The sequence below is a fragment of the Liolophura sinensis genome, chromosome 3 (assembly GCF_032854445.1).
Source record: "Liolophura sinensis isolate JHLJ2023 chromosome 3, CUHK_Ljap_v2, whole genome shotgun sequence".
Taxonomy (NCBI): Eukaryota; Metazoa; Mollusca; class Polyplacophora; order Chitonida; family Chitonidae; genus Liolophura; species Liolophura sinensis.
This window is the reverse complement of record NC_088297.1, coordinates 24,499,294-24,524,966: the sequence shown is the minus strand read 5'-3', so window position 1 is coordinate 24,524,966 and position 25,673 is coordinate 24,499,294. Positions and strand designations below refer to the sequence as shown.

The window sequence follows — 25,673 nt, the reverse complement described above, 5'->3', positions numbered from 1 at the left end:
CAAACATATGTATGAAGAATGGTGGGACATGCACAGGGCAGTGTAACCCCGGCTATACTGGACCAGACTGTCAACCCGTCACTTGTCCTGTCGGGAAATACGGCCTCATGTGTCAGTACGACTGTAATTGTCCAAACAGACAAACAAACATATGTATGAAGAATGGTGGGACATGCACAGGGCAGTGTAACAACGGCTATGCTGGACCAGACTGTCAACCCGTCACTTGTCCTGTCGGGAAATACGGCCCCACGTGTCAAAACGACTGTAGTTGTCCAAACAGACAAACAAACATATGTATGAAGAATGGTGGGACATGCACAGGGCATTGTAACAACGGCTATGCTGGACCACACTGTCAACCTGATACAGTCACGTGTCCAGTTGGTAGATACGGAAAAACGTGTCAGGACAACTGTAACTGTCCGAACAGACAATCAACCGCCTGTGACAATACGACTGGGGTGTGTACAGAACAGTGTAACCCCGGCTATACTGGACAAGATTGTGGCACGTGTCAAGTTGGGCGATACGGACCCACATGCCAGAACACATGTAACTGTCCGAACCGACAATCAAGCATCTGTGACAAGACGACTGGGGCATGTACAGGAATGTGTAACCAAAACTATACTGGATCGAACTGTGAGGAAAACCCAGGTAAAATATCATTTCCCCTGTTTAAAAGTGGTGAAGAGGACACATGTCTCTGACCAATGTAAGCGGTGCGAAATGCAATATATTTTCTTTAGTTTCTACTCAGTAACGGGGTTACGAAACACACAAGAATCATCAGATAGTAGTATGATTATAATAACGAACATATACGACATAACACGCACACGTCTTGAGCATCATCACTACGCACGCGGTGTTGGAGAATCTCGGGTTTTCTCTGTGAGATGTACATTATCATTCGGGCTTTTCTTGGAACGTTGACTTCGAGAGTGATCGAAAGTAAGGAAGGTAAGACTTGAACTTAACTTTAAGGTACTTAACAATAACCTACTGAAGCTCCTCTACTCTATATACAGTGTTTTTATTTATCTATTTATTTCTATGATTCCTGTTTAAGAACAATTATTAACTTTTCTGACAGTGGTAAGGCTTAAGGTGAGAGAAAACTGGAGTGCCGGAAGGGCTTCCGCTGCAAAAAGAAGAGCAGTTTTACAATAAAATAAAAATTGTCGTTTTCCTATTTTTTGTAACCTCATAAAAAATTTGCCGTAATTGTCTCGGAGCTGAGCTGCCAGCACCGATTTGCACTCCTGCATGTTGCCATGTGGCCCTTGTGATTAAGGTTGTCATTATCATTTCGAAATAATGTTCTCATCTCAGCATTATTCCCTATTCGTTTATTTTAGAATTATTTATTTATTTGTTTGGTGTTTTACGCCGTACTTGAAAATTCTTCACTTATTCAATGGCGACCACAGTAGTTATCGTGCGACAAAGGACCTGGTACGGTACGGCGGAGAATTGGTCCCAGAGAAGTACGATGTGAAAGTGCAAATTTCAAAATACAGCACAATTCTGTAAATTTCCAAATCAGAATTATAAGACTTGGTCGAAGCGCCAGAAAAAGTTGTATGGCCATAAACTAGATGGCTGCTTAGTAATAACCCATCATTAATGAATTTTTATGTGCTATCATTGTTTCGTTTTGGTTAATGTTTGTCTTTATAAGCAAGACATAAACTCAATTTTGTCATATCTTGGCAAGTTTAAAGTCCATACTTGTGAAAATGTCTGTTTGACATCCTTCATAGTGCATTGAACTTACATTGGAGTCACATTAGAAAGCTCCTAGCACTTTTGGAATGAGTTCGAATCTGACTAGTTTGATTTTTTTTACTTTTGAAAGACACTTTTGTGAAATGTAGTCAAACTGTATTAAATAAGTATTATCATAAATTACAACTGATAATTGTTATGGTATGCTAAAGTGTTACGTGGCAACTCTGCTTGTCATCCTATGTGTAACATGTAGCAACTCTGCTTGTCATCCTATGTGTAAACATGTGGCAAATCGTGTTGTCATCATATGTGTAATATGTAGCGGAATAATAAAGTTGAAAGTTACTATTGTTAGATATTTAGTTACTTGATTGGTGTTTAACGACGAACCCAAGAATTTATCAAGAAGTTTCATTTGTGATACAGTTAGTCACTAACCCCTCACCCACCCCCACCCCTGCCCTCAAAAATATATTTCGGTGTGACTGGAATTTGCCACCAGTTTAAGATTGTATGACGTATACATCGCGAACGTCCACAGATACAGATTCTCTTGGAGCTTTGTAACTCTTGCCAAATATCGAGTAAAGAGGATTAAAATAGAACTGAGAAAAGATATGGATTCATGAAGGTATCAGCAGCTGTCAACCTTAAGGTGCACAGTTTCTTGCACCGGGGCCGATTCCCCGCCTTCACCAGGTCCTTTGTGTTGAATTGACCGTTTTCTACCGGTTAGAGGTGCTGGTTTTTCAGTTACTAGGACATAAGAGATGGAGGTTTAAACTCGGGCTTGGACAAAGAATTTGTAAATTTTTCCGCTCTGACTGTTGTCTGTGTTGCTCGTGTGTCCGTTTCCGGAAACGAACGAAAAGACCACTTGACTTTCACAATCGTTCTATCCCTATGCGTTCTCATATCATCCCAGTTTTGTATGTTATAATTCCGCCTTTACATTTATACCTTATCAATCAGATCTCTTACCATAACAATCGCCTATGGTCCTGTGCCCTTCGTTATTTGTTTTATCAGCAACTGGAGCCACAGACATGAGCACTGCAGCTTTATCCTCGTCCACGACTGGGGCCATTGTGGGAGGAGTACTGGGTTTCGCTGTTCTTCTCGCCCTTGTTGTTGTTGTTGTGATATTCCTGAGGCGAAGACGGTACGTAGACAGAACTGGGTGTCATTTATTATTCATGAGCTTTCTGCTGCATAAATATAGCCCCGAAAACACTGTATGCGGGACATGTAGGCAAGGCATTTTACTGAACTGAGGCGGAGTATACGTCCTGAAGTGGTGAAGACGCACTGAATACAAGGGCGCTAATGACATGCCATTTGGAGCTTGTATAAACATCTCGTCAGCTAAGCAAGCATATGTCAAACCAAATAAAGGTCCACCAGATTAGCATCCCAAACGGAATAGGCTTCTCCCGGATAAAGCTAAGTGAAAGAAGAAACTTCATCAACAAAAAGGGCGCTTTTTGGCAACTAAATCAGGATAGGTAATTAACAGGAGTGGGTAAATGAATTGAGCAATTAAGCATTGCCAACTTGCTCGATCTTCTGAGACAATGTACAACGAAATGCCTTTAATTACATACGACACTATCATTGATGTGCCTAACAGCTTACAATGTAATTGAATTTAGGTGTTTGCATGTCCCTACCATTTAAATTGTAATAGAGGTAATATAATGGGGCGGGCATAGGTTATGGTTCGGTTCTTTCTACATTTAACTTTTGATTACTGTATAACATTAGACCAGATTCGTGGCAAATGAAAGTGCAAGTATATTGTTGTTCTATTGTATGACGTCATTCATTATTGTTAGCTTTGGACTGCTCCCTTCGACTTGACACTAACAAAACTTTACGTGGTGATCTATAATATGTGGATAAACATATTTGTTTGTTTCATGGCGTTCATAACAATGAAATTAGTGCCTTTATATTAAATACACACTTCATTTATATTAATAGACGTATGTATAAGTCATTATACATGTAGAAGCATGCTATATTAAAACGGAAACGATCACTCGAAGACAACAGAAGTACATGGGTTTATTTTAAGGACATATGAAATTCTGCATATCCAGCTTTACTCCGACAGGACTGTCCCTGTCTCAGTACATACTTGTATAACATTGTGGAATATTTGTACTGTTGATGGCGATTATCACTTCTAACTTTCAAACATTATCATGAGAACATTGTATAGATAGGCCAGGATTATTACAACAACGTTTTAAACAGTAGCCTATGTGCGGCATCCCCTGTACCCAGGCCACGTGAGTATTCTGGGTGCACTGTAAATTCGTGGTCAACAGCCTATAATTGCCCAGTTGTATTTCCAGGGCTAGGAAAAAAGTAATAAAACATTGCTCCTAATACTATCTTTATCTACACCAAGGCCTCAGATTCGCTTCAACAATATAAATATTTCCCCTAGACGCAGTGTCGAGCAACAAAGTATCATACTCATTGCAGAATGTAGAACTGTCAAAGACCATAGGTACTACAGGGAAATCCTGTCGACTGATTGGTTCAGGAGAGAAAACAAGGCAGTATGTGCCAAAATACAGCAAACACTACAGATTCGATACACACTAAATATTTAACCCCTAACTTGTTCAATTATACTGATTTAAATTCCACTGACTAAAAGGTTTACCAGGCGGTGAGTCTTCTCCAACATGCTGTCCGAGTGCTTTTGGCGGAACTTGCTTTGGTTTGGGAGATGATTGTTTGGTTTTGCAGATGATTATTCGGTTTTGGGGATGTTTTTGCGGTTTGGGAGATTCTTGTTTGGTTTGGGAGATGATTACCTAATTTGGGAGATGCTTATTAGGTTTTGGAGATGCTTGTTTGGTTTGGGGAGATGCTTGTATGGTTTGGGAGATGCTTATGTGGTTTGGGAGATACTTGTTTGCTTTGGGAGATGCTTGTTTGGTTTTGCAGATGCTTATTCGGTTTTGGAGATGGTTGATTGGTTTGGGGGATATTTGCTTGGTGTGGGAAATTCGGTTATTCGGTTTTAGACATATGTGGTAAGTTTGGGAGATGCATTTTTGATTTGCAAAATGCTTGTCTGATATGGCCGTAGATGTTTGCTTAGCTTGGGAGATGTTTATTTTGGTCGTAGATGCTTATTCGGTTTGGGAGATGGTTGAGTTATTTCGGAGATAACTCTGTGTTGCCGGTAATTGTTGCCGTCTCGCTTGGCGCTCGGCAGAAAGGTAAAAGCTAAGAAAAGGGGCCGGTTGGCCCGGTGTCAGTATAATGTGACTGAGTGGCGTATCATGTTTGGTGTCTTCGGTATGATACTTCAGTGGCGTCAGCACTTTTGCGTCATGAACCCATCCTGCCACAAGAAGGCGCAGTATATGTACACACACCTAATGATTCCTCGTCGTCATATGACTGAAACATTGTTAAGCACGACTTTAAACCCCAAGCATTTATTCATCCAATGTAACCAAGACACACGTGACTTGAGAGTTCAAAGCCAGCCCTGGACGTGGAATTTGTAGATGCTCATCTCTCACTGTTAATTCAGGCCTTGGTGGCAATATGCGGCCGATTGTGCTCATGCGGCTGTTTGCATAGCCCTGCGTTTACTGAATACCATTTGCCTTCAACAAATATGGTGTCGTATGGTGAATCAGAACACTGCCGTTCCTTAAAAATCTTGAGAATGGCGTTAAACAACAGTTAACCAATTAATCAAACGATTAGTCAATCTCAGGATTACGAAGGTGTCATAACATTGTCGGGTATCTGTGTATAGTTAAAACATTAACCAAATAAATGAAATAAGGAAAGAAAAAGTAGTAGTTACAAAATTAACTATGTACATTCTTTATTCCACAGGAGGTCTGCACGAAGGAACTCGGAATCTGATTCTGACAATATCGTCAACAGGCCAATCATCATAACTGGTGCGTCTATATAAGTATGGCGGAGTTTTAGTGTTACTCCGCTATTCTCTAATTCACACAAATGCTTTGTTCGGATGTGAATCTGTTGTAATTTACAACCTCGTTTCTGAGGAAGATTTTAAAGTAAAAAATCATAATGCTTAACGAAACAAACCACAAACAATAGGTTGGGCATGTTCCAGCGTAAACAATAAATAATATTTATTTATTTATTTATTTATTTATTTAGTAGGTTTCTGGTATTTCCTTCACGAATTTTTCAGTGATGTGTCCGATGGTGTCATATTAATGATGGAGTGTCAGCAAAAGATCACTATCCGTCACTATTCTAGTACTGTCAGTGTAAGCCAATCACTGTTTGGGACGCAATGGCACAATGAAGTGACGTGAAACACAGAATGTACTATATTTGTAGATCTCGATTATAGTGCAACAAATGAAGCAATTCAGGGATATGTTTTGAAAACCAGATTTGCAAAGCTTTTTGCAAATGGACCATGGTATGTGTTCTATGTCCACGTGTAATGTTTATCCGGGTTATCATGGTCATGATATCCTCATCGCTTTGTGAGTGGCTTTGATAATACGTCAAGCAGATGGGTGCCTCAGAGGTTAACGGAGGAATGATCGAAGGGCCAGAATTAGGGTCAGGTTTTATCAGGCTTACAGAGTTGACCGTGTGAATACTTTAATTGTTTATTTATTTCATGGGTGTTTTACGCCGTACTCAAGACCGTGGCACATACGGTCGGAGAGGAAGCTGATGGGTCATGGCGTGCTACACCGTCGGCATTGGGCCCCCCCTCCCCTTCCCAAGCCCCGGGTGAATAAAGCTCTGGACATTTGTGGTTAAGAAGACATTTGCAGCAAACACTTTGTATACATATGTCCCTTCTTCCTGAATTGCAGACAGTCTCACGGGTTCAAATAAAAGGGGCAGTCATGCCACGAATTCGGTCATGTTAACCAAGATCATTGGTATAAATGAACTAGTGACAATTGTCGGCTATTGTGACGCGGATCCAGAAGCCCTGGCGGATGAATTTGAGGTAAATACGTGTGTGTGTGTTTGTGTGTATTCTTTCATCGATGAATTTTATCAGAACACTGTGTGTAGAAGGAGGTATGTTAAAGGAAACGCAATGTAAAATTTCATCGAAAGTGTGTGCATGAAACTAAGCAAGATATAGCTGTTCTGACTGTATCAAGCTTTTTTTATTCGTCTTCAAGAGTCATTGTTATTTAAGTTCCTCTGCATGTAACAATATGAGTAGGTGAACTATTTGATTTCTCGTTTCTTGTGTGTGTAAGGTTTAATTCAGACAAAAAAGAGCTAGTTTTTGAAAAATAATTTCCACGAGGCAGAAGGCGCTATATTTGGCCCTGGGTGATAATGCACCCTCTATTTTCTGATTGTCAGAATTTACCTGGAGGTGTGTCGAAGAAGTCAGAGACAGCATTCTTACCCCAACACGCGCACAAATGCCGGTACAAAGGAATGGTTCCATGTGCGTATATCTCAAGACCTTTTGTGGGTTTTTTCTTATTGGTTTTATTTTTGTTTCAAATGATCCTTCTCATTATACTCCACTCTTAAATCAGTAATCCTGGTATTTCATTATTTGATATTCATCAGAAATGGGATAAGCGATCTGTACAATGTGCCATCAGCGCTGTGTCCGTAAACAATGTCTGGACGAACCGTTATGCCTGATGGCTATGGCATTCCACTGAGGCAGCACTAAAACTATATTGACGCAGATTACTCAATTATATTTTGTGTATTTCCTTCCAAAACCCTACATGATCATTTTTTTCGTTACAGATGACCACTCTCGCGTTGTCTTGGAGCCACGTGACAGCGATCCTTATTCGGATTTCATCAATGCCAGTTACATTGATGTAGGTTCTCATTGCTGATAATTATTTATCATAGAACTAAACCATGAGACTGTAATTAATTTAGCCCAAATCAATCTATTAATAAATGAGGAAATAAAAGTTGTTTTGACTCAGTTTTCAGTAGTCTTTCAGTAAGGATTTAGCTCTGTGATTACATATCATGTTAATACAGGTTTCACCGAACTTTTCGATTCCTGATACGATTTGTATGATTTATTGCAGGGATATTCTACGAAGAAGAAGTTTATAGCGGCACAAGGTCAGTTAAACAAGATACCGGATTCTCGATCAAAATGCTTGACTGTATTACACTTTGCTTCTTTTGGGTTGCTTGTTAATTTGTTTGAATCATGAGCTGTAATGTTTCGACGTTTGTGTAACTGATTATTAAATATTTGGTGTGATGTTTACTTGTTTCAAACCTTAGTATGTAACGCTTCAATGTATAAAATATCTAGTTCTTGGCCACCTATGCCTTCTCAACACTTCTCAACATGTGCTGTGTTCCCAGCATCTGGTGTTCCCATTATGTGCCGTCTGTGCGTTCTCAGCATCTGATATGATCACATATGTGTTTTCAGAATCTGTTGTGATCACCATGTGCTACCTATGTGATCTCAGAATCTGGTGTGATCAGCATGTGTCACCTTGTGCGGCGTTCTCACCCTCTGGTGTGACCATCGAGTACATCCTATGTGTTCTCAGCATCTAGCATGACCAGAATGTGTCACCTATGTGTTCTTACCATCGGAGTTCTCACCCTCTGGTGTGACCACCATGTGTCACTTATGTGGTCCGAGCATTTGGTGTGATCACCGTGTGTCACGTATGTGTTCTCAGCATTTGATATGACCACCATGCGTCACCTATGTGCTCTCAGCATGTGTTTTGACCACCATGCGTCACCTATGTGCTCTCAGCATCTGTTTTGACCACCATGTGTCACCTGTCAGCTCTCACCATCTGATGTGACCACCATGCGTCACCTACGTGCTCTCACCATCTGTTTTGACCACCAAGTGTCACCTATGTGCTCTCAGCATCTGTTTTGACCACCATGTGTCACCTGTGTGCTCTCACCATCTGATGTGACCACCATGCGTCACCTACGTGCTCTCAGCATCTGTTTTGACCACCAAGTGTCACCTATGTGCTCTCAGCATCTGTTTTGACCACCAAGTGTCACCTGTGTGCTCTCACCATCTGGTGTGACCACCATGTGTCACCTGTGTGCTCTCACCATCTGGTGTGACCACCATGTGTCACCTATGTGCTCTCAGCATCTGTTTTGACCACCATGTGTCACCTGTGTGCTCTCACCATCTGATGCGACCATCATGTGTCACCTGTGTGCTCTCACCATCTGGTGTGACCACCATGTGTCACCTATGTGCTCTCAGCATCTGTTTTGACCACCATGTGTCACCTGTGTGCTCTCACCATGTGATGTGACCACCATGTGTCACCTGTGTGCTCTCACCATCTGGTGTGACCACCATGTGTCACCTGTGTGCTCTCACCATGTGATGTGACCACCATGTGTCACCTGTGTGCTCTCACCATCTGGTGTGACCACCATGCGTCACCTGTGTGCTCTCAGCATCTGGTGTGACCACCATGTGTCAGGTATGCGTTCTCACCATCTGGTGTGACCACCATGTGTCAGGTATGCGTTCTCACCATCTGGTGTGATCACCATGCGTCAACTATGTACTCTCAGCATCTTGTGTGACCACCAAGTGTCACCTATGTGCTCTCAGCATCTGTTTTGACCACCATGTGTCACCTGTGTGCTCTCAGCATCTGTTTTGACCACCATGTGTCACCTGTGTGCTCTCAGCATCTGTTTTGACCACCATGTGTCACCTGTGTGCTCTCAGCATCTGATGTGACCACCATGTGTCACCTGTGTGCTCTCACCATCTGATGTGACCACCATGTGTCACCTGTGTGTTTTGAGCATATGGTGTGACCATCATGAGCCATATAAATATTTGGTATGCATGTTTATTATATTAAAACTTTCTATGTGACGTTCCAATGTCTATAACATTTAGTTGTATGTATATAACTAAATAGTCGATGTGCCACATATGGCTTCCTAAGATCTGGTGTGACCGCGATTTTTCACCTATGGGTTTCTTTCTGAGGAGATTATTTACTCGGCCTTATATTATTTGTCCTACATGTAAGTCTGCATGAAAATAACAGGGCATTTGTATTCACAGGACCCACGACGTTCATCATGAACGATTTCTGGCGTATGGTTTGGCAACTGAATACGGACATCATCATTATGCTGACAAAACTAAAGGAGGGAAACAAGGTGTTTATTTTTACACAATAACCCCAGGTTATGGTTTGTCTCGTGTAAATGTTTCGGATTCTGACAAATCAATTTAAGCCTGGTTCTGGCATTTACAAACATGGTAAACCGGTCACATTTTGAAACGCCCCACGCAATGTACCTTACAATGATAGTTTCAAGATTAGAATAAATGCAGTTTTTGTTGATACATTGTAGCGCGTTTGTATTTTTCATTTAATCCCTATGCCATCAGAAAAGGGGAATGCCAGAAGCAGAAAAAATGCACACGTGGCAAACTTAAAAACTAAAGCGACGCTGAAGCTGGTTCAGGATGAATTCACTTACCCGATTACCGGCCGATCTTTCAGTGAATATCCACAACGTAAAGCTATAGCATGTCGCGAAACAAAAATCATGGTTTCAGATGCCAGACTACTTTCACTATGAACTTGGAAATTTCAGATAACAAAGCCAAAGTAAAGACGTTTTTCTGCAAACTGTCTGCACGTCTCATTATAGCTTTAAAACCCGTTTTCCTACCTAGTTCAATCTTTTTAAATTATTCTATGTGTTTTAGATCAAATGTGACCAGTACTGGCCGGAGTCAGGTAGCACCGTTTACGGCCACGTCACTGTGGAACTTCTGGCCACACACCAGTTTGAGGACTTCTGTGTGCGCACCCTGACTGTTCGAGCGGTGAGTACTTACTTGAGTACACGCACAATGAAAACCATCAGGTGACTTGCTGGGTGGAGCAGAAAGAGCGGATTGGCGTTCCTGATTGGTCCTGCGCACAGGACCTTCACAGCGCATGCTCAGCTCTCAGCGTTTGATTTACAATGACTCCCGTCACCAGGGAAAGTTTTACAGAAATCTTGCACAGTACTAACAATGACATTTCAAAGCAAGTTTAATGATAAATGATGATTACAGGGCCGAGAACGGGCACGCCAACGAAAGAAGCGAACGTGTCACACATGAAAAATTAAACTCCTGTGGTTGTTACCGTGGAGTGACGTCAGTGAAGGGATCGGTGCATGCCTTACATGGCCCGATTTGTCAAAAATGAGTTTTCCTGAGACCAGTCATGATTTTATGAGGACCGACCAGTTTTCTTGGGGTTACGGAGAGGATATAATTTCTCCCGTGTAATATATGCTCAATGTTGTATATATTTATATGTTTCTTGATTTCCTCTGGATCAGAAGGTTACCGTAACTGTACTTTCCAAATATCCCACATGACAAACCCCACTAACGTCTACACTCATTCATTTGATATAGTCTGTTTCTTTTAACGAGTCGCCTATATTCAGGTGTGTGTAAAATCAGTCATACTCGCTCTCAAAATTACCTGTAGTCAGTGACACGTAACAACACAAGCTCTACTCTCAGATATTTTGGATTCTTGCACAGAAAATGAAGTTAGAACACTCTTTTTCTAATTGATCATGCTAAACTGCACAATTTCTGTTTTAAAGGCAAGAACTCATTGCCTCGGGCGACGTGGCTATTATGAAAAACCAGTGGCATGCTGGATATTGGGCGGAATTCAGTGTGGTTGGAGAAAAGTGGCACCTGTTACATAAACTGCTACCTACTTTTACTGTACTTTATGACAGTGCCATATTTGACACTGTTTGCATGGCTTAGCATAATATAACCTTCATAAATGAGTTTTATTTTATTTTTTCCAGTATGGTTTTAGAACTGGATGTAAGAAAAACCTTAATGTAGTCTATTTGCTGAGACAGAAGTGTAGGTCTTGTTACGATGTGGAGTTTGTTCTAACCGCATGCTGGTACAGCTATTGAAAAACAAATTACTATCCACGCCCAATGTCAAGCGTGCGACTTGCTTTTGAATAATTATGACGTCACCTGAGGCAATGAATTCTTGATGTCGAAATAAAGCTTATGAAGTTTAACGTTATGAATTGCAGTATTAAAGACGCACAAGATATCAATGTGTAGAGTTTCAGTTATTACGTGTCACTGACCAAAGGAAATTTTGGTAGTGAGTTTGACTGATTTTACAGACAGCTGAATATAGCATTGGATTAATAGTAGCCTATTCGGCTAGAGTCTTGCTTTCCACGCCGCGGATCGGCTTCTGACCAAGGAGATCGCGGGTTCGAGTCCAGCTCTCAATGACTCGGCCGTAGTTGCAGTTTTGCTGTTTGACAGGTACATGATCGTGGTCAATTCTCTGTCCTAGATTTTCTACATCTTTGTATTCTGACTGCAGTTTCGAACGTCTTGTTCCCATCAAGGAGTGAATTGTAACAGTTCGACAAGCTTTATATGTGGGCATGTTTTCAGGGAGTAAATTGTCAGTGGGACAATAGATTTTCAAGTACGGACATGCCAAAGTGTTGTGAACATCTATACACACGGAGAGAGATCAAAAAGGATAATAATACTAATCTTGGCCAATGGCTTCCATTCAGACCGGGTTGATACTTATTTTATAAACAAAGTTTCTTTGACATCTACCAAAGCCTGGTTTCCATCCTGAACTTTGCAAAACGAAAAAGAAACTTTAAAGGCGGTGTTAAAGAGAGAAAGCATTGTCTAATGTGTCGACTAACAGGAAGAGAACAGTGATTTCCATTGAAAATCTGTTGTCTGTGTACCGCTAGCGGGGATCAGTTAAATCTGTTGTCTGACCAGTGTATTGTTTGCCACACCCCTGGCATATAAGTGCGTATACACCGTATTTAGATTAAGAGAAAAGTTGTACTGGGATTTGACCTTCGGCTACGGACTTATCCAGTGAATTACTATAGTCAAAAATTAAGCACGTTTTTTTGAGGTGATTCTTCACCACTGGCAAATTGAACAGAAATACGGAGTTTTGTCCCTTTGTTTCTAGTGCAAGAATTAGTACATTTAGCCGTGATATAGATGTTTGGTCACAGGGTGCCTTCTACAAATCCAGTATGCTACACATATTTTTGTTATTAAAGACAGCTTATGAGATAACATGGTACATAAACTAAATACTGATTTAATTTATTGGCTTAGAACTTCCTTTGTGTCCTTTAGTCATCGTTAAAAAACTGTTGACTGCTTCCCTTTGAATGAGTCTGTCTTAATTTCCTATTTTTATATACTTTCATAGTTTTTTGGGTGGTTTGTGTCGAAGATATAGGTCTTCTGATTATTGACCGGGAACGTTCAGTATGGTTGACGGCTTGTATACACAAATGTTTCGACGCTGAAATTCTAGTTCCTAGCCTGCATTTCAACGACAACTTAGTGTGACTGATTCACGTCTTTGTTGTTGTAGGACGGCAAGGTGCGGACGCTCAAACAGTTCCACTTTACCCATTGGGGTGATCATGATGCCCCGGCTGAGACCACGGGGGTAATTTCCTTACTGACTCGGGTACAGGAGGCCAAGGATGAAGGAAAGGGACCCATTGTCGTCCACTGCAGGTAGCACCTCATTCATTCGGTTACCACTTAAAAATATTTGGCTTTCAATCTGTAGGACACACGATGTGCTGGTTCAAGACTGGCCCGGGACACGGAACGTACATATCCTCTTGTATATGGGGCCTTGGTGACAGCCGACGACGCTCGTATGGCCGTGTGCGCATTGTGATAACGATCGTTTACCCGGCACATTTTGATGTCATGCAACAATCAAAATAGTAAATTCTGGACATAGAACAGCGATCGTTGACCTGTACAGATACTGAGTTCCAGTGGATGGAGACCAGACCTTGACCAGTCAGGTAGCGTGTTTGAATCCATCACCCACCTGTGGTAGGTGACCAGACCTTGGCCAGTCAGGTAGCGTGTTTGAATCCATTACCCACCTGTGGATGGTAACCAGGCCTTGGCCAGTCAAGTAGGGTGTTTGAATCCATCACCTACATGTGGATGGTGACCAGACCTTGGCCAGTCAGGTAGCGTGTTTGAATCCATTACCGACCTGTTTATGGTAACCAGACCTTGACCAGTCAGGTAGCGTGTTTGAATCCATTACCCACCTGTGTATGTTAACCAGACCTTGGCCAGTCGGTTAGCGTGTTTGAATCCATCACCCACCTGTGGATGGTGACCAGACCTTGACCAGTCAGGTAGCGTGTTTGAATCCATTACCTGTTTGTAGAATGAATGAATGAATGATTATGGCTTTACGCCACATCGGCAATATTTCAGCCATATCGTGGCGACCTGTTTGTAGATGATGACCAGATCTTGACCAGTCAGGTATAGTGTTTGAATCCATCACCCACCTGTGGATGGGGACCAGACCTTAACCAATCAGATAGCGTGTTTAAATTTAGCACTCGCTCGGGATTGGTGACCAGACATCGGCCGGTCAGGTAGCGTGTTTGAATCCAGAACGCGTTTGTGTATGACGATTAGGCTTTGACCAGTCAGGTGAATCTATCACTCACTGGTTAGGCAGCGGCTTTAAGATGAGACTCATTCAGGTACATGTAATTGGCTATTGGGTCAATATTTTCCTTTGAGTACATGTGAGCCCACTTGTTGGTTTCCAGAATTCATAACACTAGCATTATTGCGTCAGTAAAATATTGCTGCATGTTTATACCAAATTGTACCACAATGGCCCTAACTATAACATTATTAGTCTAACGGACGGATCAATTTCAGTGCCCCACAACACTTTTTACTTGCTATGTTCAAAGCTAAAATTCCACTTTACAATCGAAATTTTTTCTTAATTTTACTTGCATAAAGTTTTGTTTATGACCGCAGCATTTTCATTACATTTTGATTTTTGCATTGAACCTAATCAAATTGGTGCATAAATTTTGGCAATTATATCTGCAAGCAAAGTAATTTTAACTTGTCTTAAAGTAAGTGCCTGGTTAGGTCCAATAGAATATTTGTCTGTTTGTGAGTGTTATCAGCCCGCATTGTCTGTACACCATCACAGTGTTCGTGCCGGTTGTACATCGCTGTAGGCACTATAGAATGTCTGTTTGTGATGGATGGTAGAACATCCACTTCGGGGTGGTAGATCCAGGGTCAATCCGTGGTCGGGTCACACCTAAAACCTTAAAACAGAGGAAGTTGTAACAGCATTAAGGGGATTAGTTACTAATTAGCATTTAGTGCCAGGACTGATTGACCAGTATCAGTATGATTGCTCGGGCGGGACGACTTACTTGCCTTCCGTAAATCGTCTCATTGAAGCAGCACCAGGTAAAAGAGTGGTGGAAATCCGTCCTGCATCAAGGCGGCACATTACACGTACATGCACGGTAATAACCTTCGTGGTCATATGACTAAAAAATTACGATGTTAAAGTATGATGTTAACCCCCAAGTACTCACTCAATCATTTCACATTGTCTTTACACTACCACAGCGCTGGGGTGGGCCGGACAGGCACGTACATCGCCCTGGACATTTTACTGGAGCAAGCTCGGGCCGAGAATCAAGTTGACATTCCCAAGTATGTGACACGCATCCGGTCACAGAGGGCAAATATGATCCAGACTCAGGTTAGCCTCGCAAAATCTTGTACAGTCTCGCAATACCTAACGTCGAGCGGAGAGTTCTGTAACAGAATCGGCAACATAGGCAGGTGTGAACTTACCGATTGGCTGTTACCTGCGTGACATGTTCTAGAATGTTTTCCTGCTTTGTAATGCCTCGTCGAGATCGCATGAAGAAGCCAATAAACAAGTTCGAATTCAGGTACGACATCGTTTAGGAAAGCGGATATTTCCCTGTTGTATTTAAGACCTTTCGACGGTTCCACCAACAAACCAGGTGACTTGAGGCTTACTAAACTCAGGTAACATTTGTCACTTTGAGATTGTTTTCTCCATATCTCAACAGTGTGTCATAGCTGAGCGGAAAACCTTTCCCTCCTAAAGTAACCCACCTCTAACTTGTGCAATCCATTGTTCTTTCCTACCTCTGTGATGACGTTTTGTGTGCAAAATGGTGACGTAGTATTCATATATTAGGAAAGAACAATGGTCAGTCCGGCCTGGACCCTAGTCGCCATTACGCGGGAAAATTTACCTCATTCCCGGTTTCAGTACAATGGTATAATATACGTACTAATGTGGCTAGAGTAGACATCATTTAATTAATCTTTGCAGATTTACTTATATTTTTCTATCTAAACACCATAAATCCTGAAAATTTTCCATACTTTAAATTTTGTAAAGTACGCAACCTACAGTTGAAAATCTATTCTTGTAAGGAATATCATTATGTTTGATTGACTGTTAGCCGAGCAGGCAGATGGTGTCTCTGCTAGGTTAGATTATTCTCTCAATATTTAAATTTCTCTTCACCAACGACTTTGAAATGTTTAAATGTTTTAAATGTGTTTCTCTTTGCTAGGGTCAGTTTACCTTCCTTCACCGTGTACTCCTTGATGCCTGGGTTGGAGCTGACAGCATTGTCACAACCCCGGAGTTTGCGCAGCAATCCACATCTTACTTCCGGCCTGTCCCGCCTAACAATGTACCCAAGATCCAGTCAGAATTTGAGGTACATGGACTGGGACATTTTGTTCAGAACAAAAACATCAAAATGCAATATTCTCAATCAACTGTGCTTTCCGCTTTTCATTATCCAGTAGATAAATGTGTCATTTGTTTCAGGACTATTTATTGTAAATGTAAGCGAATAAAAATAAGAATCATAATTTGTAATTGTTTTGCATAAACTTTTTATTAAACTTGTTTGTGCCGTCCAAAGTACCTTCCAGTATTTGAATTTTATACTTTTAGTCATCGTGTCAAAGAATAAAGCCTTAAAATATGTTTGATACAATTTATAATTATGACCTTAACATTTTTTCTCAGCAAACATGTATTTCCATTTGAAGTTAGATATAGAACTGTTCAGATCCTGCCATTGTTTCACATGATGATGCTTGTTTTATTTTAGCAAGCGCTGAACCAGTTGCATATGGCTTGTATGATCTCTACCATTTTCCGTATTGCATAATGAGCTCCCCACCAATGCGGTCGATGTGAGTTCAAGCCCAGCTCATGCTGGTTTCAGCCGGTTTCATCTCCGGCTGAAGGTAGAAAGGTTTTGTAGCAGCCTGCGGATGGTCATGGGTTTATCATCGGGTTCTGCCCGGTTTCCTCCCACCATAATGGTGGCAGCCGTCGTATAAGTGAAATATTCTTGAGCACGGCGTAAAACACAAATCAGATAAAAATAAAGAATGCATAATGAGCTTTGAATGTGGTTGTCATTTTTTTTTAAAATTAGATTTAACTTTTTCATTTCCGTACAGGTATAGAGGATTTATAACATCTAAAGGAGGAACAATAAAATATTATTAAATGCATGAGAAATAAAACGTTTTTTTTTCTCACGCACTTGAGGTGTCGTATACTGAGTTGTATGGATTTTGCCTCTTTGCTTTCAGGCACTGGAGGTACTACAGAATAAGTCGAGCTCTGAGGATTTCAAGGCGGCGTGTACAGAGAAGAACATCTCTAAGAACAGAGATCCCGACCATCTGCCGCGTAAGTAAAACTACACAGGTTTAGCGTTCATCCTCGGTTTTGAAATAGTTTTCAAATGATTGACAGTTTACAGTATGGAAAGCTCATTTAAAGTTTCAAGTGAACATACTTTTTATAAAGAATCTGAGAAGACAAATCTGACATCTAGAATATAACATCTAAAAATCAAGAATAGCTTTATTACAGGCAATGTGTGCAAAAAAGTAATAGTGAAATTAAGGCTCTTAGCAAATGTTCCTAAAAGGTGACTTGTGAACCATAATGAACCTTCAAGGCCATTAATCGTGACCAATTTCCGAAACAATACTCAACACAAACCGCCAAAGAACTCAGAAAGTCTATAAAGTAATACGGAGTCATGTAAACAAACCATTGTAACTGAATGCAACAGGCGAGTAAATTTCATCATGTAAACAAAACATTGTAATTGAATGCTATAGGCGACTAAATTTCATCACGTACTGGTGTAAATGCTAAGATAGCAGTAACTTTGACATATTCGTCATATGACATAGTCGTCATATGACGGAAAAATTGTTAAGCAGTAAGTTAAACCTCAATTACACATACATACGTTGACGTCTACGGCTTAAGCAGAATCAGAAAACAACTTACAGTAATGTTAAAAGTGATGGCCTACAGTTACTCATACTGCTGTTTGATCATTACATTAAGTAAATTATAACATGAAACCACCTGGTATTAAACAATTTATATTACATAATTTCCAGTTTATATAAAACATTAATTTATAAAACAACATATATATATATATATATATATATATATATATATATATATATATATATATATACTTGAGTACGGCGTAAAACATCAATCAAATAAATAAATAAATAAATATACATAACATTTATGATTTATGATTACAGCCGACAAAAGCCGTACATTCCTGTCAACGTACATCCCCGGCAGAACAGACTATATCAACGCCGTTTATCTACGGGTAAGCCTGAGTAATCTCCCCTTGCCAGTGAAAACCCCTTCAGCTATCAAGAAGTGAGGAAGACTGTACCTTATTTGTTGCAGTAGAGGATTACCACAAGATAGTCTTGACTGGTTCAATCCGATTGTTACATTGTACTGAATTCTGCTAGGTATTGAAATATACGATTGTCACTAAAGTCTGACCATATATTAAATCGACAATTACAATTAGATGTAATGAAAATTGAACTAGATTTGACTCCTCCCGAGCCGTCCATAGAAGTTTGCAAAAGCTATGCCTACAGTATAAAAGAGACTAAACTCTCTACCCTCCCCCCTCCCAGAGAAAAAACAAATAATAATAAAAAAAAAGAAATTGGTGAATGTAAATAAAGTTTTCCGTGATTTTAAGTATGGAATCGGCTAATTTAAGTATGATATTGGCAAATTTAAGTATGCTATCGGCTAGTCTTAGGATTGTATCGGGAGCTTAAGTGTGGTTAATTTAAGTATAAAGTTTGGAATTTAAGAGGACAATGGGAGACTTCAAAGAGGATGGCAAATCTAAGAGAGCTAAGTAGAGATTGGTGAAATTTAAGTAGGGTACTGGCGAATTTTAGTATGAGTTTAGTATGAGGCGAAATGAAATTAATGGTACCCTCCAGCCATAACCAGTTCATGAGGATTATGTCTTTTGAATGGCAGGGTTACGAGAACAAGTTCGCCTACATCTCCACTCAGATGCCTTTACCGGACACTATCATCGACTTTTGGAGGCTTGTTCTCGAACAGAGGTCGTCAACGATAATAATGCTGAATACAGGACAAAACGAGGTAAGCTGTGTGGGGCCGCCCAGAGGATTATGTCCTGCCGCCCAGAGGGTTATGTCCAGCTGATGAGAGGTTCTGTCCAGCTGATGAGAGGTCCTGTCCAGCTGATGAGCGCTTCTGTCCAACTGATGATAGGTTCTGTCCAGCTGATGAGCGATTCTTTCCAGCTGATGAGAGGTTCTGTCCAGCTGATTAGTGGTTCTGTTCAGCTGATGAGCGATTCTGTGCAGCTGATTAGTGGTTCTGTTCAGCTGATGAGCGATTCTGTGCAGCTGATGAGCGGTTCTGTCCAGCTGATGAGTGGTTCTTTCGCGCTAATGAATTATTCTGTCCAGCTGATGAGGTATTCTGTCTAGCTGATGAGAGGTTCTGGCCAGCTGATTAGTGGTTCTGTCCAGCTAATGAGCGGCTCTCTCCAGCTAATGAGCGATTCCACTTTCAGCTAACGATCTATTCTAATTATTTAAGGTTTAGTTTTAATCTGCAACATGATTATAAAGGACAGTTTTGAACAATCACCACAGGATGCTCGCATACGATTCTGCTCAGTCATTGTAGTCCTCCGTTCATCTGACACACGGCTTTATTTATAAATTTAGTTAGCTAATTAAAGCACGTTTCTGTTCAATCACTGCGTTCTGTTCAGCGGAGGAACGGTTACTTTCAACCTCTGTGTCGGTCTGTTCAGCTAACACATGTTTTTGTTCAGTCTTCGTGTGTGTCTTTTCAGCTAACACATATTTGTGTTCAGTCACTGTGTGGGTTTGTTAAGCTAATACATGTTTTTGTTAAGTCACTGAATGGGTCTTTTCAGCTAACACATGTTTTTGTTCAGTCTTCGTGTGTGTCTTTTCACCTAACACATATTTTTGTTCAGTTACTATATGGGTCTGTTCAGCTAACACATATTTTTGTTCGGTCACTGTGTGGGTCTGTTCAGCTAATCCATGTTTTTGTTCAGTCACTGATTGGGTGTTTTCATCCAGCACATATTTTTGCTCAGTCACCGTATGGGTCTGTTCAGCTAACACATGTTTTGGTTCATTTTCTTTTTAAGTCTGTTCAGCTACTGCATGTATTTGTTCAGTCATTGTGTGGGTCTTTTCGGCTAACACATGTTTTTGTTCAGTCACTGTATGGGTCTGTTCAGCTAACACCTATTTTGTTCATTTATTTATTTATTGGTGTTTTACGCCGTACTCAAGAATATTTTCCTTATACGACGGCGGCTAGCATTATGATGGGAGGAAACGGGGCAGAGCGCAGGGGAAATCCACAACCATCCGCAGGTTTTGTGGCAAACCTTCCCACTTACGGCCGCATGGGCTTGAACTCACAGCGACCGCGTTAGTGAGAAGCTCCTTGGTTACTACGCTGCGCTACCACGCTAACCAACTGCGCCACGGGGCCCCTATTTTTGTTCAGTCACTGTTTGGGTCTTTTCAGTTAACACATATTTTTGTTCAGTCACTGTATGAGTCTGTTCAGGTAACACATGTTTTTGTTAAGTCACTGAATGGGTCTTTTCAGCTGACACATATTTTTGTTCAGTCACTGAATGGGTCTTTTCGGTTAACACATGTGTTTGTTTAGTTACTATATGGGTCTGTTCAGCTACACATGGTTTTGCTCAGTCATTGTGTGGGTCTGTTCAGTTAACACATGTTTTTGTTCAGTCACTATATGGGTCTGTTCAGCTACACAAGGTTTTGTTCAGTCTCTGTGTGGGTTTGTTCTGCTAACGCATGTTTTTGTTCAGTAACTATATGGGCCTATTGAGTTAACACATGGTTTTGCTCAGTCACTGTGTGTCTGTTCAGCTACATGTAGCGCTCGGTTTTCCTTATCATGATTGTCTCCGCTTCCCTTAGTTCTATTGCTATCATAATATTGCCCACTTGTCTCTCCAGGACGGTCAGTATTGGCCGGCTGATGATGAAACTCGAAATTTCGGTCCGTTTGAGGTACAGCATCAATGGACGACGTCAGATGCAGGGAATCTTGTTCGACAGCTCAACCTATCCTATGAGAAAGGAGTGAGTAGTAACAATAGCGATTCATACCGGTAAACCGGAAGTATTTCGATCTCCCTTTTATAGGTTTTATATATCTGATTTATTTCTTTATTGATAATTGCCATACTTGTTTGACACCATTCACAAGAAGATTTCACTTAGATAATGGTAGTCAGTTTATGGCTGGGGGAAACCGGAGTACCCACAATAAACCGCCGACCTTTGGCAACTTACTGACGAACCTTTCCACATGTCAATTAAAGATTTGTATACCATATTGGTATGAGAAAAGTGCATGGCCTTCAACAAACCTTACAGTGCGCAAAGACCGCGCATGCGCTGTCGAGCGCTAATGGTCACCTACACCCCACTAATAGAAATTTTCATCTATAAAGGCCCTGCTACCTCGTGTGTCCTACAGACTGAAACGCGAGAACATTAACCACTCAACTATGGCTTCTTGGATTTGTTAGCGTTTCATGTGGAAGGGTACCTTTGCAAATGAAGCCAGCAATTACAGATGTTCCAATTTGTAATCTGAATTACCGTATGTAAAAAAAATACATTCTTGTAAAAGGTGATAACAAGCCTTGCGAATGTGTGTTCCGGCGCATAGTTTGTACGAAATAAAACAACGATGAGATTTAAGAGTACCCTGCCACAGACAGCATGTGAATACACTTTACTCTCTTAGAAGGATTTAAACATCTAACTGAAAGTCTGTCTGACCAATCTTAGCTGTCTTTCACTTTAAAAACTTGTTATTTTTTAAAGTTTTCCTTTTGTTTCCTGGATTTGGCAGGAGCACAAGACTGATCAGATCCTGCGTCAGTTCTGTGTGAACCTATGGAAGCCCGGTTCGGTGGTACCGGTCTCAGCAGAGCGGTTGATCAACCTGCAGAAGACTGTTCAGGAATGGCAGAGACAGAATGACAACAGGCCCATCATCGTTCACTGCGTGTAAGAACCACCGGGCCGCCAGCACGGATGTGACCTCTTATACTTTACACTAGTGAAGTGCCTGTTTGTGACGTCATCACTGCCTACTTTGCATACAGAATACGCCATTTTTCTTAAATATACGACCCTGCACTTCTTTGAGCCATCACAAATACACTCCACGTCCCTATTTAACAAAAAAAAAAACGCAAATCACTGCCTTTCAAAAATTAGCCGAGGCTCGTATCTGGACTATTTATAATGTTTGAAAACGTTTAAAAGAGGTCCACATTTTGAACTAAACAAACTTTATTCCCAAATTTGAACGGTAAGACGTGCACAGTCGAAGCCGTTATTTCATGAAAGGTATCGCGTGTTCGCTTCAATGGTTTTACATAAAATTATCTCCCCTTTTGCTCACGTGTACATCCACAGCTACATTCCTCGTGCTCGAACTTTTATGTGTTTCACTCATGTAGGATGAACGATACATGTTGTTAGGATTAAAGCATCGCCCTGAACAAAATCCATGTTGAGATAAGGTACAAAGTCCATATTGAGATAAGGTACAAAATCCATCTTGAGATAAGGTACAAAATCCATCCTGAGATATGTCATGTATCTGTATTATATATATCGTTACATATGACAAGATGACATGGCGGTGTTCCAGAGACAAAAATGACGCCTCTTTCCTTCAGAAACTTCTCAAGTTCACAAACGTTCAGTTCCTGAAAATTCCCCATCATTTCTTCACTCTAAACAACTTTTTGCGAATCTTTTTACAGCTATAAAAAAGTGCGACCCTGCAGTACTTTACAGGTCACATGACACTATTGCACTTTTTTACCTTTAGCAGTAAAAGAGTTCGAACTCAAAGTTTCCTATTATGATATTGTTGTCGTTGCTTTGGCTGACCGGGCTCAGTTTGCCACACATTTATTTCTGACAGGTATGCTTTTTTTATCTTCGTAGGAATGGCGTGGACAAAACCGTACTGCTGTGTACCTGTTTCACTGTGTTGGAGAAACTAAAAGCGGAACACATGATCAGTGTACTGTACACTGTAAACACCAACCGGAAACACCGCCCCGGAGCTCTACCTAACTTGGTAAGATATTGTACCATATACTGGTAACACTAACAGAAAACAACAGGCCGGAGTTTTGCCTAACGTGGCAAGTTATTGTACCGTATACTGGTAACACCAACAGAAAACACCGGGCCGGAGTTCTGCCTAACGTGGTAAGTTATTGTACTGTATACTGGGAACACCAACGGGAAACACCGGACCGGAGCTCAGTCTAACGTGACAAGCTATTGTACCGTATATTGTGAACACCAACCGGAAACACCGGGCCGGACCTCAGCCTAACGTGGTAAGTTATTGTATCGTATACTGGGAACACCAACCGGAAACACCGCCCCGGAGTCCTTCCTAACGTGGTAAGTTATTGTACCGAATACTGTGAACAGCAATCGGAAACACCGGCCCGGAGCTCAGCCTAACATGGTAAGTTATTGTACTATATACTGGGAACACCAACCGGAAACACCGCCCCGGAGTCCTTCCTAACGTGGTAAGTTATTGTACCGAATACTGTGAACAGCAATCGGAAACACCGGCCCGGAGCTCAGCCTAACATGGTAAGTTATTGTACTATATACTGGGAACACCAACCGGAAACACCGCCCCGGAGTCCTTCCTAACGTGGTAAGTTACTGTACTGAATACTGGTAACACCAACCGGAAACACCGCCCCGGAGCTCTGCCTAATGTCGTACGTTATTGTACTGAATACTGGGAGCACCAATCCCCAGGTCTACATAACGTGGGAATTTATTGTACTGTATACTGGGAACAACAATCAGAAACACCAACCTCGACATCTACCTAACGTGGTAAGATATTGTACTGTATACTGGGAACAGCAATGACAAACACCAACCTCGACATCTACCTAACGTGATTTGTTATTGTACTGTATACTGGGAACAACAATGACAAACACCAACCTCGACATCTACCTAACGTGGTACGTTATTTTACTGTATACTGGGAACACCAACCGGAAACACTGGCCCGGGGCTCTGCCTAACGTGGTAAGTTATTGTACTGAATACTGGGAACACCAACCGGAAACACTGGCCCGGGGCTCTGCCTAACGTGGTAAGTTATTGTACTGAATACTGGGAACACCAACCGGAAACACTGGCCCGGGGCTCTACCTAACGTCGTAAGTTACTCCGGATACATTCCAAACAAGAGTGCTTTGTCATCGTTCTTATCAATTTTTGCCAATGTTTCAAGCAGAATATTGGATACTATTATTATGGTTATGGTTTCCCTGAGCCCGCAATCTTATAAGTTATATATTATTGAGTACGGCGAAAGGAACCAATGAAATAAGCAAATAAATAAATAAATAAATCCCCAAAAACTAGAACTAGCCGCTTTTTGCAAGACACAATTAGTGTGAGCATGATAAAAGTATTGGCCTTGAACTTTAAAGTAAAGCACCAGACGCCTGTAGACAAAAGGTTTTCTCCTTGTCCTCATTAGGTATCACATCACCATTTAACCTATACGGTGACACAACAATGTACCAACAAATTGTTTTTGTAATTTAGATTGTAGAATATGGAATTCAAGTTTACTTTGAACATTTTGGCTTGTGTTGGAGGCATGTGATATTTTCCTTAAAATTTAGGTAACTTATTTTCACACGGGAAAGCGGACGTCAATTGCAAACCACAGCCATGTTTACAGAACCTTTCTCGTCCTGTCCTATTTATTTATTTTTTTGTTTATTTCCACATTTAAACATTTTCCCCATATCTAAAATCGATTATTTTTGGGTGGCTGAAAGAGAAATGCTTGGATTAACACAAGGTCTTTCGCCAGGATCACCAGAAACCATTTAACTTTATGTTGCTGAGCCGCCGTCATATAAGTGAAATATTCTTGAGTGCGAAGTAAAACACCGGTCAAATAAAAAAAAATAAAATTAAGGCTGCCGACGAATCAGCGAGAGCTGGATTCGAACCCCCGACCTTATTGATTGGATTGTTGTTCGTTTGTTCGTTAACGCTATGCTCAAGAAGTTTTCACCTATGTGACGTCGGTCAGGTGTATGGCTGGACGCGACCAGATTACCTGGAGTCACGCTGACCCTTCGCAGGGTAGCTGAAAAAAGTAGCTCTTGATTTAAGCTGCAGCCGTAAGAGCAAGCGCTGAAACAATGAACATCAGTCTTTTTGTAAACATGTATTTCTACCGAAGTTGCGAAGCGAAGGGGCGAAGTTGCATCGCGACTTCGCCCCATCGCATCACAACTTCGCCTTTTCGTATCGCCACTTCGCCTCATCGCTTCATTGTCATCGGTATTACGGCAGGCATATTGTGGCCATTATCAGCGATCATAACATGGGATAGATCCCCATGCTTACCTTGTGAGCACCTATTGTATTTTTGTTTTTCAGGAGCAGTATGGATTTTGCTATGAAGTTGTTAGGACGTTCATTGAGAGTTTCGATACGTACGCCAACTTTGTCCCCTGA

The 25,673-nt window shown here is 41.1% G+C and overlaps 1 protein-coding gene across 1 annotated transcript; it reads left to right on the top strand.

Moving 5' to 3' along the window:
- The first annotated feature begins 306 nt into the window (after positions 1–306).
- On the top strand, positions 307–25,673 carry LOC135463494 (receptor-type tyrosine-protein phosphatase epsilon-like). Its single transcript, XM_064740751.1, has 19 exons — positions 307–718; positions 2,767–2,899; positions 5,614–5,681; positions 6,591–6,730; positions 7,102–7,189; positions 7,507–7,583; positions 7,806–7,842; positions 9,812–9,909; positions 10,469–10,588; positions 13,183–13,331; positions 15,246–15,381; positions 16,238–16,387; positions 17,283–17,382; positions 18,273–18,346; positions 19,033–19,161; positions 21,069–21,194; positions 21,976–22,133; positions 23,088–23,223; positions 25,596–25,673. Exons 1-19 carry the CDS (start codon positions 307–309, stop codon positions 25,671–25,673), a joined length of 2,409 nt encoding a protein of 802 aa, XP_064596821.1.